The sequence below is a fragment of the Protopterus annectens genome, chromosome 17.part0 (genome assembly GCF_019279795.1).
Source record: "Protopterus annectens isolate FY-2018-M chromosome 17.part0, PAN1.0, whole genome shotgun sequence".
In the NCBI taxonomy this organism is placed as follows: domain Eukaryota; kingdom Metazoa; phylum Chordata; order Ceratodontiformes; family Protopteridae; genus Protopterus; species Protopterus annectens.
Window position 1 is genome coordinate 124,910,558 of NC_056751.1, and position 15,635 is coordinate 124,926,192.

A 15,635-nucleotide genomic window follows, 5' to 3' on the forward strand; every position below is an offset into this window, starting at 1 on the left:
AACACATAATGTAGAATATGCATGCATTGTATTTAATGTGCATTTATAGGTTCATAGGTTCTTAGGTGATTACTAGGCTAATGACCCAAAAGGGTTTTAGGCCTAGCATGCTCTCCAGATGTATTTAACAGGTTTTGATATATCTCATTTTATTGGGGGTACAGCTTGGGTATTAGTGGTCGAGCATTTACAAGCATTCCCTTTCTAACAGGGATATAGGTGGCAGACTTAGTAAATTTATGATTCTTCATCCACTGATCCAAGCTGTTCCAGAGAATGGGTAGTCCTTAAGACACATACCCATCCCTCCAATGCGTCTTATTTATGTTGCAGATGAGGTTAAGGTTCCTAGATCAGGTGCTTTCGGCACTATATGTTTTGTGGATGTGCAACACATCTATAAGAGTTGGATCAGTGGATGTTTTGAATACCAGGCATAGACTGCTCCTCAGCAGTCTGTAGGAGACCAAATACAAGGATAAGGTATCATGTCAGTCTGTAAATGAAATGTTGTCTACACTATGTTTTCTTTTTGTGAAGAACATCTGTGGATGCTCCAGTTAATAAATATACCTGTTGAGGTACATACTGAAGGGGGCATTGTATTCAGCGATTGGTCTAATGAGGGCTGAGCACAATGGAACAATGATGTTTTTGAATCTAGATGCCAAACCTTTGTTTATAAGTTGAGCAATGTAGAATGATTTCCTTATTACAGTAGACACATGATGGCCAACTGCCAAGTCACTGTTCACATGTGTTTCTAAATCACTGACCACGGGGTCAACTGTTAATAGTGTATTATCAATGCAATTATTTTCAAGGGTGGTTGTCTTTCCACAAAACACTATTGTAAAATTTTTGGCACTTAATTTCAGACCGTGACACTGACTCCAGTTATTAGTCTGTGTCAGGCCTTTTTGGATGATGTTTGTGTTTTGGGGGTTTTGTGACTGCACCCACAGTAGTTTGCAATCATTTGTGAACATGGTCTGTCAGAGTCCTTTGATGTTGTCCTTGACTTCAGAAAAGTAGATCCCTAAAATGAGCAGTCCCAGCACTGAGGCATGAAGGACTCCACTAGTGATCGTCCTTTTTGAGGGGGTAGACTCATCTATCCTGACTTCTTGTGTCCTATCTGTGAGTCCGCTGGATATCCAGTGGGTGATATAGGGGTTAATTCCTAATTTTGTAAGCATGTCTGCAGTGCATGAGTGGGATATTGTGTTGAATGCTTTGGCCAGGTTAAGGTAGGCAGTATGCATTATCTGACCCTCAGCCATTGCTTTGGCGACCTTCTTGAAGAAGTTCACCAGGCATAGTAGGTATGACATGCCATTAAAGGTAACCAAACTGGGATGGATCCAATGTTTGAAGGTTTCCAGTGTCTTATTGATCATGTCCATTATTATTTGTTCCATGGAGTCTTACATATGCGGCTACCCAGACTTATACATCAGTAGTTTCTCAGGTCTATGGATGGCCCACCCTTGTGCAGAGGGATAACAGCTGCAGTCTTCCATTCACTTGGCACAAAGCCTGTTTGGAGGCCATGATTGAATATTGCTTCTAGTGGTCAAAATAGGTCATGTTTCATGCTATTAAGGAGGCAGACTGAGATATTGTCAAGTCCCACTGATGCTGTATTTTTGGCCTTGAAGAGTACATTGAGGATCTGTTTCCTAATGATAGTTGGGGGAACTATGGTTGGAGATATTTCTTCCGTGGTGTCTGGCTGAAAAAGTGAGGTAAAACTGGAGCTGAATTTATTGGTCAGTAGACTTGCTATATCCTATGGCTCAGTATGGGTGACTGTATTTAGAGTTAGTTTAGCACACATTGTTGTGTATTACCTTGGAGGTTTTGGACATAGCTGAAGAATGCCTTGTGGTTATCCTTAGCTTGGGAAGCTAATTTTAACTCAGATTTGGCTTTGGTAGACTTAATTAGTCCCTTGCATTGTTTATTTAGTTTGATGAGGGAGTTCTTAACTTGCTTGGCGTTGTCTCTCTTATTTTTGGTCATAATTTTCTTTTTTTTATTATGCAACTTGATGATGCTGGGATTCCACCAGGGTAGCTTGGTTTTTGAGTTTACTCTGCGCTTGTTTCAGGTATGTACTGATGCCTCTATGTAGTTGTATATATGATTGTAAAGGGTTTTTGTGAGTGACTCTGCATAGGCAGTGGTTTTCTCTGGGTTTGGGGGGAGGCTGAAATTTTCTCCGGGTGTCATTTAAAAGTAGTATGTTTGCCTTGAAATAACTACTGAAAGTTCCAGGGCTGTTTTTATTTTGAAGAGACAGCTTTATGGTCTAACCTGACCCATGAGGATGTTAAACACAGGGGGGCAATGTTCCCCCAAGTTGGTGAGGACAAGGTCAAGGACATTGATGCCCCTAGTGGGTGTACAGACTAGCTGGTCCAGGACATATATGTTGGCAAAGTCCAGGAATCTTTATGCTTGCAAGTCTGAGGTCATGTATGATTCCCAGTTCATAGTGGGGTAGTTGAAGTCAACCATGAATATGGTGTTGGGTTGAGGGGACAGTGACTTGAGTTCATTTAAGTAAGTGATACAGGTTTCTAGTATCATAGAGTGGGGCCTATAAATTGTAAAGATATGGTATGAAACTTTGCTTATGGTGAGTTGTACATGGAGGAGCCTAAGTGCATCATACTCCTTGCCCAGCATTGAGGTGTTTTTGTTTTTGATGTAAATTAAGTCAACCCCACCTTTTGTCCCTTTCTGTCCATAGCTGGTCTAAATGTGTGGAAGGCATTATAGTGCTGCACTGCCTGGACACTTTCTGTGGCTTTAAACCATGTCTCAGTAACTACACAGATGTCTACATGCTCTAAGGTGAGAAGAGCTTGCAGGTAATGGTTTTTTGTTTAGACTCTTGGCATCGAGCAGTATCACCTTTAGAGTATTCTGGATTGGTTTTGGTATGTCAGATAGTTTATTGTGTTGCAAGTATCTAAAATAGGCTTTGTGGGGGTGGACAAGGTTTTAGCCAATATTCACCCCTTTGAATGACACCAAAAACTAATCCAGTTATTAATGTCAATTATTTTTGTTTGTATTGTGTCATCATCCTTGGAGAAGGCAGAATGCTGCTCTAAGTTAGGATGATATTGGCCTGGAACACATAGTCTAAGAGCTCCATCATGTCTCTCTTTATATTGTCCAGGGAGGTACATCTCAGATCATTTACTCACATATGGACTATGACTGAGTCATGCTGGTAATTGTGATTCAATGACCTGAGTGTGTGTGTGTGTAATCTGGTGGAACTTGGCTCCTGATAGGACTTAATCATTGCCTTACTCAGCCTGTTGAGTAGGACATCAGTGTGCCTCACAATGGTGTCTTCTATGACCAAAATGTTGGATTGTGTGGTGGTCTGCCTTGTGGACTTTGACACAGAGACAGTGTAAGTTGAGGCTAAATGTGTAGTGGTGGGTGTTGCTTTGATAGTGTGTTTTTTAGGTTGCTAAGGATACTTTATGTAATTAATGCATCTGGGAGACCTTTGAGGTTTTGGTTTTGAGTACTACTTTTATGGACTTTAGCATATGTAGGTCTATGTGCTTCTCCCATATTGTATGTGGCAGGTACTGTAGTGTTGTGGGTTTCTGACAACCTATTTGGTATTTATAGTAGCTGTCTGTGACAGCCTTGCCTCCAAAGACAGTGTATAAGTACATCTCTCACATAGTGTATAAGATTGTTTGTAAATTAGCTAATTGTCAGAAAACATGAGATAATGTTTACATTGTCTCAGCATGCTCATTCTACCAATCTGACCGCAGAGACAGCATGAAAGTGCAGATAATGGTTACAAGTATTTATACTGTTGGTTATAAGGGGAGTGATAGCAAGGGATTATATGCTCAGCTTTGTGTAATCAGTGTGAGGGTGAACATATATGCTAAGGTGCTAGATACAAACTTTGTTTAATTTCATGGAGTAATGACCCTCTTCTCACATACCTGATGCTTGCTGAGCAACTGTGTGTTCAGGAACTCATGTTAGTTTTATATGAGAAATGAGAATCTAAGCTCCGTGATTAGCAGTATAGTGCAAATGCAAGAATGTTATAAAGGCAGAGAAGAGCAATAAACAAGCAAAATAGTCTGCTGGCCAATCACAGCAAGCACACCTTAAGGTTTCCTTAGTGAATTTTCAGCACAGAAAAAGACAATTCTGCTCTCTACTCTCACTTGAGGGCTACTCTCTACTCTCACTTTAAACCATTACAAAGAAGCCCACCATCCAGTAATTACATAAGTTTAACAGGAATTAATCCAAACAGCAAACACTTAGAAGCAGGCAGAAGTGCAGAACTTAAAAGATGATTACAGTGGCAAACAAATAGCACTCTAAATTAGATAAAAGTGCAAAACCTCTGTAAATGATGCACAAATGTAACAGTATCACTTGTATACTTTAAGATAAAGTATATCACAGCTATGTAGAATACTTATCTAGCTATGGATAGAGCTGGATTCAATTCAACAGTCAATTACAGCGGCAAAAACAACAGCATTTTCAAGGAGTTTAAAATGGAACAACTCTGCAAATAATGTACAAATATAGCAGCAGCAATTGTATATTACAAGATAAAGTGCAAAACAGCTCTATAGAGCACTTCTCAAGCAATGGATTGATCTGGACTGTGCAGAAAGCCTTAGTAATCATTGACGTGATTGTTTGATGTTTGTAAGCTCTGTAATAATGACCCAAGTATCTCACAAATGTGATGACTTTATACAGGCAGAGAAGAACATTAAACAAGCAAAATAGCCCACTGGCCAATTATAGCAAGAACACTTTATGTTTTCCTTAGTGATTTTTAGCACAGAAAAAGACCAGGCTACTCTCTACTTTTACTAGAGGGCAGGCATATCTTTTTTAACTTTAAACTACCAAAAATAATTCCAAAGTGCGGTAATTACCCAAGTTCAACAGTATTGCAAGGTAGTGGTCCCTCAAACTCATCCTTCCCTATTTTCTGTTATTTACATTGGGTTGGGTTGTCATGGTCAACCACTGCCACCTCTTTTGATTCAGTACCACTCTCCTACCTTCTTTGGCAGTCTCGTCTACCATTCACAGGGATTCTCTTACTCAGTCCACCCATGTCTTTGCTGGATATCATTATCTCATATTGCCTTCTTCTTGTCTCTCCCAAAACTGCTTTATCTACTTTTCTTCTTTCCTAAACATCTGATTGAACCATCATAATCTATTCTCCTTGATCTTCTGTGCAACTGGGCTACATTGGCTTCTGCTTTAACAGTCACTGGTAGAATAATCAGTCTCTGCTAAATTCACTGATAGAATAATCAGTGTCTGCTAAATTCACTGACAGAATAATCAGTGTCTGCTAAATTCACTGATAGAATAATCAGTGTCTGCTAAATTCACTGATAGAATAATCAGTGTCTGCTAAATTCACTGACAGAATAATCAGTGTCTGCTAAATTCACTGATAGAATAATCAGTGTCTGCTAAATTCACTGATAGAATAATCAGTCTGCTAAATTCACTGATAGAATAATCAGTGTCGGCTAAATTCAGTCCTATCAGTAAGTAGAAAATGCAAGAGTCTAATGTTTTCTACACAATAATAATTCTAGGTGTATTCCTCTAAATTTTATTCCACTTCTTCAACCTTTATCTGCTCAATCAACTTCGCTCTGACCAGGTCAGCACCCACTTCACTCACATTCTTGTCAAGAAGTATACCCACCTTTCCACTCTACAAGTAGCATTAACTGCCTTGCTTTACTGGATAGCTGAGATGTTTGGGTACTTGTCAATTGTGGAAGCTAATCTCGACCACATGCAGCTACATCCCGTGCATGCAATACATTATATAGCTATTTGAATAGTTTACAGTTGCATGGTACTTCTTTGTATATGCAGAGCTAGACCTGTTAGTCTACTTAGTAGTCTATGTTGGCCAAGTACTTTATTCCCTTCTCAGCCATCACCATGATCAATAAACAGAAACAATGAAAACCTTTGTCTTTGGTGTTTCATTCTGCTGTGTAGGTGATCAGGGCAGTCACAGGGTGATGCCAGGCATTTGTCAGCTGCTGCTCAGCACACAGTGCTATGAACAGCCTACAGCACATCAGCATGCAGGAGATTTGGGCTGCACAGTAGTGCAGCACTGTGTTTCTTGCATTCACAAAGTGCACTGAATGCATGGGGAAATGCTTCACACTAGTATATCACTGTACTCTCAATTCATCAGTGGTGCACCTGGTACTTAGACTGTGTGCAACATATTACAAACAGCAAGCACCACTGTACCACAGTGTGCCCTTATTAATACCATACAGGGTACAAGACATAAAGTATAGAAACACTGTATTACAGCAGAACATAAGTCACTTAGAGACTTAAGAAAATGAATGTCAGAGCAAGGTGTGAGAGGAGACAGGAAAATAATGTGCAAAGCATCACATGTATCAACACAACCTATCATGTGGCTGTATAACGGCACCAGGGACAGCTGAGCACAGTATGTAGGAATGTGCAGTGTAATGCAGAAACATACAGAGTGAGCTGTGCAGCGCCCACTGACATTCCTGCATGCAGTGTGACCATTTGCATATCATTTGGGTTTTATCTCTGATAACCATCGCTCTCTGGTATGCTGTCTCTCTAACCGTGATGTATTCACTTTCAGTAGACAACTTTGATTGCCTACATAACTATGTGTGAACAGTGGTATTGCTGTTATTTGTGGTCCATTGTTCATTTGCATAAGTACCATAGACCAGCTGCTGTCTTGGCATGCACTGACATAACGTTTCTGAAGGGGTGATATTCAGTTTTCTTTGAAAAGTCTATTGCCATTTTTCTGCATTTTCCAGTGTACTGATCCTACATAGTAAAATATATGTCTCTAAATTCTGCTTTGTAACAGCTTGGACTACAAAACTGTGCAATCAGTTTAATATCATTAGCATGCAGAATGTGCACAGGACTCATTTCATGCTTGTATTATGATCAGTGCTGGAATCTCTTGTAAAAGTGCTATTCAACAAAATAAATCTGTCTTTGTGATGAAATAAATCAGGGTCAGCGCTGTTCAGTTTATATTTCAAGAGTATGAATGAGTTAGATTACAGTAGTTTTAGGTGTCATAAAACAAGTTAATAATATCTACTCTAATCTAACCTAATACAATTCATCATTATAGGTCTCCTACCTTTCTCCAGCTCAAAACTGGTGTTGGAACAGCTTTCACTTCACAGGACAGGTATATTCGTCCTCCAGTCACATTTTGGGCCATTTTGGAGGCAGATATAATTATAGGTGCTGAAAGAAAACAGTTACAAGTGTCAAAAAAGTAAAGGATTTCAGACTAATCTATTTACATTCCTTGCTCCGAGCTCTACAACAGAGTCAGAAAGCAATTCATATCCAAAACCCTTTGTTTTATATGTATTCTCACCAATACAATATCTAAACAGTCGTTAAAGTAGCTTGTGGTCTTAACTAGGTTGAGTTTTAGTAGTAACAATTTCCACTGTTTCACAAATTTTTGGACAAAAAATATCTATAGTTGCATTTCATAATTTTATAATTTTGACAGTTCAAATTAACACTGGGATCTGCAACATCAGAATGTTGATAGCGCATTTTACCAACAGTTCAGAATGTTGACAGTTCATTTTGTAGACACAGGTAAGTGACTGGTTTAAGGAGTGGGAGTCTGTTTGTGGATTAGGGTTACAGTAAGGTTAGGTAAGGGACTAGCTTTCGTATTTTTGCAGGTGTGTGTGTGTGTGTGTGTGTGTGTGTGTGTGTGTGTGTGTGTGTGTGTGTCCATCTTAAGTAGTGGTAATGCTACAGAAAGGGTTTTTCTAAGGCAAGGTGTAGAGTTAGGGACAGTGGCAGGCTTGAAGTCCAACAAAACAGCCAGCACCAAAGTGTTAGAAGCACACAATCATTTATTATTTAAAAATAGTGGCTCCACCATCAATTTATTATTTAAAAATAGTGGCTCCACCATCATACCGGTTTCGGCATTCCTGCCTTCTTCAGTGAACAAACCATATTGACAGATACCACAGACATTTATATGAAAAAAATAATTAATTAAATCCTTCTTCCTGTTACATCATGTCCCTTGGGGACAAAAATACACCCACTTAATTATAATTGATCATTTAGACCAGGAGAAAAAAGCCCCCCCTGACCTAATTATCCACTTCTTTTCTTTATAATTTAGAATGAAATGCCAACCAGGCTTATTACTTTGATCCCCCTGAATTTTGTCAATAACCATAAAATGAAACTTAGCAGAATTATGGGCGGTGCAGTGTCTATAAAGGGCATTAGTCAATCGCTTATTTCGCATATCACTAAAATTTTCATACATGTGTATACATAAGGGGCAGGAAGTTTGACCTATGTAGAAGGCTGAGCAGGTACAGCAAGCCAGATAGATAACCCAGTCTGTTCCACAATTGGCAAAGAATCTTATATCATAAACTTGGCCCATATTTTTACTAAAAAATTGTTTCAACGTCAACATGACAAACGTACCTTTCCTGTAGGCCCACAACAAGCCACAGCACAGTAGAACAAATCCGTAGTTAGTTCTAGCACAAAAGCAGACAAAAGTCTGACCAAGTCCACCAGCCCACTCCAATGTTATAATAAAATACAATTCCAATATGCTATATTAACTGGTGACCAAGTCCCAGAGTGAAGAAAAACTCCCCATCAAAAGATGATATAAAAACGGCTTGTGATTTTGTGTCTGCCAGTGATTGGGCCTCTAAACAGGATAGACAACTGTTGTTGGAGTATAAAGACAAAACACATAATGCTGACTGAGATACCATCAGGTTTGTTATGACTTATGGGTGTAATATTAATTTGGTTAGAGATGTGGCGACCAAGAATTGGAACATACTTTTGGCCAATGAGGAATTGAACCGAGTCCTTAATTCCAGGTGTCAACTCTCTTTTCGAAGAGGTAGGACTTTGGGTTCGTATTTCTCAGATTTTAAAGATGACAGTACCAGGGGTCCCTCTGGCTATTAATTAACAATTACAGAGGACAAATTATTGGGTTATTTTCCTTGTGGCCATTGTTCATTTTGTAAGTTCATGTTGAAGTCGAAATAATTTTCTAGTAAAAATATGGGCCAAGTTTATGATATAAGATTCTTTGCCAATTGTGGAACAGACTGGGTTATCTGTCTGGCTTGCTGTACCTGCTCAGCCTTCTACATAGGTCAAACTTCCCACCCCTTACATATATGCGTGTCTGAACATTTTAGTGATATGCGGAATAATCGATTGACTAATGCCCTTTATAGACACTGTACTGCCCATAATTCTGCTAAATTTCATTTCATGGTTATTGACAAAATTTAGGGGGATAGCAGTAATAAGTTTGGTTAGCATTCCATTCTAAATTATAAAGAAAAGAAGTGGATAATTAGGTTAGGGGGGCTTTTTTCTCCTGGTCTAAATGATCGATTATAATTAAGTGGGTGTATTTTTGTCACGAAGGGACATGGTGTAATAGGAAGAAGGATTTAATTAATTATTTTTTTCATATAAATGTCTGTGGTATCTGTCAATATGGTTTGTTCACTGAAGAAGGCAGGAATGCCGAAACCGGTATGATGGTGGAGCCGCTATTTTTAAATAATAAATTGATGGTGGAGCCACTATTTTTAAATAATAAATGATCGTGTGCTTCTAACACTTTGGTGCTGGCTGTTTTGTTGGACTTCATGGTTTAGTTTTTTGGCCGTTTGCACCTGCAATATCTGTGAGCGTTGTTTGGTGGCTACAGTGGCAGGCTTAGCAAATGTTAGTAAGGTGGTGCTCGAGGCAAAGATATAAAAGTTATTTTTTTCCTTATTCGTGAAACTATTGTTTAAGAAGCTGTTGAATTGTTCACTATGGTCCCAAAATCTTTACAGTTTTCACCTCAATTTCAAAAAAAGTTTAGCACCTAGCACAGTATATGCATTTTTTTCAATGTAAACATTTGTGTGACAATTGCAAATATTTGTACCATGAAGAATGGTACAAAGCATTACCATATTTTCCTTTATATATCTATCTATATAATTATAGCTATAAATAAACAATTTAAGAAAGGAATATATATGTATGTGGATTACTTTTAACTGTTTCAGGCTAGTGCAGCTTTATGTAGAATTCCATTACATGAAAGTAAATGTCAGCACACTCAGCAAAGACAAAAGCAGAGTCATATGTGCCACCATTTTACATCATCAGTATATCCTGAATGAGAAAAGAACTAGCCAGTCCTTTTAATAAAGTAAATTATACTTGGTAACTTCATGGAATAAAGCATGTTAAAATAAAATCAAATAAAAACAAAAACAAACAAAAAAAAGGAAATTCAAAATATTTACTTCAATAAATGGAACACTATAAATGGTGCTAGCCACAAACATCTCATAATGCAAAGCATAATGGAACATATGTGCAGTCTGAATCCCATAAAATAATTCAGATAGTTAAGCAGAACAGCATGATACTAATGTTCATTTCAATGCAATCAGTAAAAGGCAAAAAGAAAAAAAAACAAAATGATATACACAGACACACACACACACACACACACACACACGCACGCGCACGCACGCACGCACGCACGCACACACACACACACACACACACACACACACACACACGCACGCACGCACGCACACACACACACACACACACATCATCATCATCATCATCAGCAGCCCCATCTTTCTTATTTTCTACACGAGGTTGGGGTGTCATGTCACTTGTTGCCATCTCTCTCTATTCAATGTCACTCTCCCATCTCCTTCAGCAGTCATGCTTGACTGTTGCAGGTCTTTTCTCACACGATCCAGCCACCTATTTGCTGGATACCTTTGTTTCTTCTTGCCTTCTTTCTCTCCATCGCAAATCTTCTTCTTCACCAGAGTGCCTTCTGCTTTCCTGCACATGTGCCTGAACCACTGTAATCTGTTCTCTTTGGCCTCTTCTGCAATTGGAGTTACTTTGGCTTCTACTCGTATGTCATCATTCCTTCATCTGTCCCACAGTGTGAATCCTACCACCCATCTCACGCACTAAATGTCCATCACCTCTAGCAGCCACAGCTGCTCTGCTTTTACTGCCCAGGTTTCTGTACCATACAGTTGTACTGGTCAAACTGCTGTTTTCTACACCTTACTTTTAAGCTTCTTGGGCATTCTTCTGTCATACAGCACCCCTAACACTCTGTTACAGTTAGCTGTAGCCCCTCTGTTGCTTTGACCTCCTCATTCAGACGTCCCTCCTGTTCTTCTGAGATAAATTTTGATTTTTTTTTGTATTGACAGTCCATTTTTAATGCAGTTTGTTAGTCCAGTGAGGATTATACTAGGATTTTTTAGTTTAATATTTATTTTCTTTATTTGTTATCATGGACAGCAGAGTCTGGGGCTTTTGGGCTGCAGCTCTTTGCATCTGTATGTTCCCCCAAAAAATATTTTATTTTTAACACATTTGCCTATAAGACACACCAGTTTAATATTCAATGAATTTCCATTTCACTTGCTGAAGCTAATGACCCCCAGATCAAACTCACATTTATTCATAGCATAGTGGTATGAGGCTTAGCATGTAATTGAGAATACTGAAGAAAAAAAAATAGCACATTATTACTGGCTAGCCTCTCTTTGAAACAACTCAACAAATACAAAAATGAACTAATTCAAAATCAGGCTGCTATGCCTATTGTTAATGCCATATGCTATAGCTGTTTACATTTGAATTCAGCAATCATAGGATCCAATAGAACTATAAGTTATAACAGTCACAAGTTGCAGAAACAGAATACTTATACAATGACCCCCCCCCCCATTAATATTCCAAAACGTGCATGCTGATTGGCCAGTGTGCCCATTATAAATCCCACAATATACCAACAGAAAAAGGTCCGGTCGCCCGGACTTTTTTTCCGTTGGTATAAAGTGCTCAAAACATTTTTTTTTTAACAAATAAAAAAAAAAAAAAGAAAAGAAAAAAATGGAGCAACAGAGACTTTCTTTTCTCCGTTGCTTCCGTTTCAAAGCATTGATGTACTGGGTGTTTGTGGGACGTAAATCCCATGTGCATGCTCAGTACATCAAAATAAGGAAGCAGTGTACCACAACCAGCAGAACAGTAGTAATGCGCCATTATACAAAAAAAAAAAAAAAGAAAAGTAAGTATTTTTTTCTTAAATAATGTCATTGTATAATAGCAATAACCGACTCCGTAGTTGTGGTATATTGAAATTTACCCATGGTTGGATTTACCAACACCAACCGTGGGTAAATCTTCAGTATACCACACCACGTCATCAGTTATTGCTTAAATATACACTGGCTACTACACTAGTCGCAAGTCAGGTTTCCCTTCAGCTCTGTCTGTTGCTGCTGTAATCATACCTGATTGGTCAGTCATCTTAATTTAGCTAACTAATAACAGTAACAAACACAGCTGCACACTGTACAATATTTGCAGTTGGCAAGGTTTGTAGAGGATTTGATCAGGCTTGTAAAGACTGATGCTGCATACAGATGGAACTTTTGATAAGCATGCTGCTGTTATACTTTACTAGTTCTTGTGGCAAGGGTATAAATACTCACAGGGAGCATGGCATTACACCAGATTTTTCACTTTGGCAACTAAGTCATCTTAAACTAAATATACCTAATGCTAGCAAATCTGCAAAACTCACAAGTGTGGCTCACCACAGGCCCAGACGGCTTCATGCTTGCTGGCAATGAAAGGCCAAATAAATAAATACATTTAATTTAGATCCACTGATTCTTAAAATTCTTAAAAAAAAAATCAGCAAATTACTTTTGAGAAAAACATATGAATTCACATGTAAAAGGGAAGAGGGAAGGAATTACAATACCACTTGGATAGAGAGGATCCAAGGGGTATGTGTTCATGCAACAGCACTGCAGTCCATGACTAAGGCATATAAAGTAAAAAGGTAATTATAAATATGAATGACTAGTGCATTTTATCAAGTGAAGTGTAGATTAGGCAATGGGGAAAATAGACGTTAATCCCAGTAGTCAGTGTTTGACCTTGCTAGGTAACAGAAATGGACAGAATTGTTAATCTTGAAATCTGAGTAAACACAATAGTCCCAGTCTTACTTGAGTATTGTCATGACAATGAATATGACAAAACTTCAGCTTCTAGGGATAAATTCTTTGTAGCTGCTACATAAATATTTGAGTATAAACACTATAGGTAACATTCTGACAAATGTTGGTGCATTATTTCTGTGATTTCATGGAATAAATACTTCCTAATACTTTTGAAAGTAAAAAAAAAACTATCTGCTATTGCCCTTGTAAAGAGCTATATTTACAACAGAGCACAACTTCAAAGTTTCTAGTAGTATTTTGTGTTCTAAAAAATATTGCAATTTATGCTGATTAATGACGACTTTTCAAATTCATATCTTGATGATTAAAATCTTACAAGGAGCACAATTGGTTATTTAAATTAATGGTGTTTTGAAAAAGTATAGCTTGAATTATCGGTATCAGTGTGAGGGTCTACTTCACATGACTGAATGGCACTAACGTTAAACACATCTTCTGGTATATGACATAAAATGAAAAATCATTAACACATACTCAAGCTAAATGGATTTTTGTAAAAGACAATGCCTAACCCAATAGAACAACTGTTTTTTTGTGATGTAAGTGCCATGCACCAACCTAAATGAGAGGTTTGCCTCCACCTCCACTCCCTTATATATATTTATTTTATTTTTATTTATTTATTTTACATTTGTTTACTGGGATAGTCCGACTGCACAGAGGTCCATTTGCAGCAGAGACCTGGGGAGAAAAGCTCTACAATTAGATTAATATCAACATGGTAATACAAACAATCATATAGCAGTGATAATTGATGTAAGTACATATATATATATATATATATATATATATATATATATATATATATATATATATATATATTTACATATATAGAAACACTTTGGAATCTCGAAATACTGAAATGTTGAATTTCAGTATCTCGAGACCAGTGTCAAATCTCCAGATGTGCAAAACTGAACATCGAATCCAGAAATGTCAAACCTGCAGTACTGACGGAGGGTTAGGTAAGTGTGGTGTTTTTAAGGGTTTTGGGGAAGGCTTGTGAGTGTGTCATGGAGTGTTAGGTGTGGGTTAGGGTACGTAGGTGAGAGTGTGAGTGTGTCAGTGTTGAGAGTGGTGGTGTTTGTATCTGTGTGATGTGTGTTTGTGCGAGGGGGGTGTGGAATGTATGTAAGGGTTTGTGTGTGTGTTTGTGTTGTGCGGAAGTAGGTATACTTGTGTTTGTATCTGTGCTGTAAAGGTTGTGGTTCTGGGTTTCCAGGTTTTGTTTTTTTGTTTTTTTTTTGTTTTTCGGCTTTATAGTCTCAAAATACTGAAATTCGATATTTCAGTATTTCGAGATTATAAAGTGAATATATATATATATATATACACACACACACACACACACACACACACACACAATTAGTCTTATTTCGAGGATGATCTGACTGAAAGAAAGACATTCATAAAATGCTCTGGGGTGTTATAATCCCACTACATTTGCAAAGTACATATATCAAGCCTAAATGCATCACTGCAATAGGCAGTGAGCAAACAGTATATGAGCAAAGTGAACCTGAAGCAAAATTTGCTCAAGGAAAAAAAAAAAGAGTAAGTCCATTTTGAGCAACTCAAGGTAAGCCTCTTTATCGTATTCACCATGGCATCTGTGTCTGATTATACATGGTTGACTATCTTTTTCATGTCATATACAGCTGAATTTTGTAAACAAAATGAAGTGTTCTTCAACTGCAAATGTGTAAGCATTCCAAAACACTTCCTAATTCACTCAAGTATTTCGGCATCCCTTTGTTGCTTAAGTTAAACACCCCTACTGATGAACTCCATGGCATATTTGTTATCTGAGGTTTCCTAGAAAAAGTGCTTCAGAGTCAGGCCTGTGATTATGTATAGCCTTCAACACATGATTTATCAACCTATAAATGTCTACACAGGTACCTGGGTAAAGAAAAGCCTTATCAACCCATAGTGTTACTCTCCCTTTATTCTTGAAGTGGGGAAAGTACAGTTGTGTAAGCACTTACTATAACAGTAGATGTCCTACTGATCATTGTTGCAGTATTTCTGACATGTGGGTTGTCACAGCTGACATCTGATGCATGACTTCAGCTTGTAAGTGTAGGGGTATATAGATGGACATACAAGAGTGTATCTCAGACTGTCTGCAAGCCAGCGGCCTGAAGACTCCTGAGATAGGGAGACTGATCAGCAAGGAGGGGTGTATGTATCTCAAATAGATAATTACTCCCTCATTTCCACATAGCAGAGTAGAGCTTAATGCAGAGTTGGAGAAGAAGGACATTGAAGTAGGAGTAGAGAAGGGAGGAGGATGGGAAGGAATACTGCAACGGTGAGGATTTCTTACACAGCTGTACCATGTCTTGAATGAAATCACTGCTGCAGTATTTCTTACATACAGGTGATTCCCAGAGCTGAAGGAGGCAGAGAGAAGGGTGG

The 15,635-nt window shown here is 38.2% G+C and overlaps 1 protein-coding gene across 1 annotated transcript in view; it reads right to left on the reverse strand.

Annotated features, from left to right (window-relative positions):
- IGFBPL1 (insulin like growth factor binding protein like 1) overlaps nucleotides 1-15,635 on the reverse strand; it is a 298,817-nt gene that overhangs the window by 165,904 nt on the left and 117,278 nt on the right. The window contains exon 2 of the mRNA XM_044059645.1: nucleotides 7,232-7,341. Within this exon, the coding sequence (XP_043915580.1) occupies nucleotides 7,232-7,341 (110 nt within the window). The remainder of the gene's footprint in view (nucleotides 1-7,231; nucleotides 7,342-15,635) is intronic.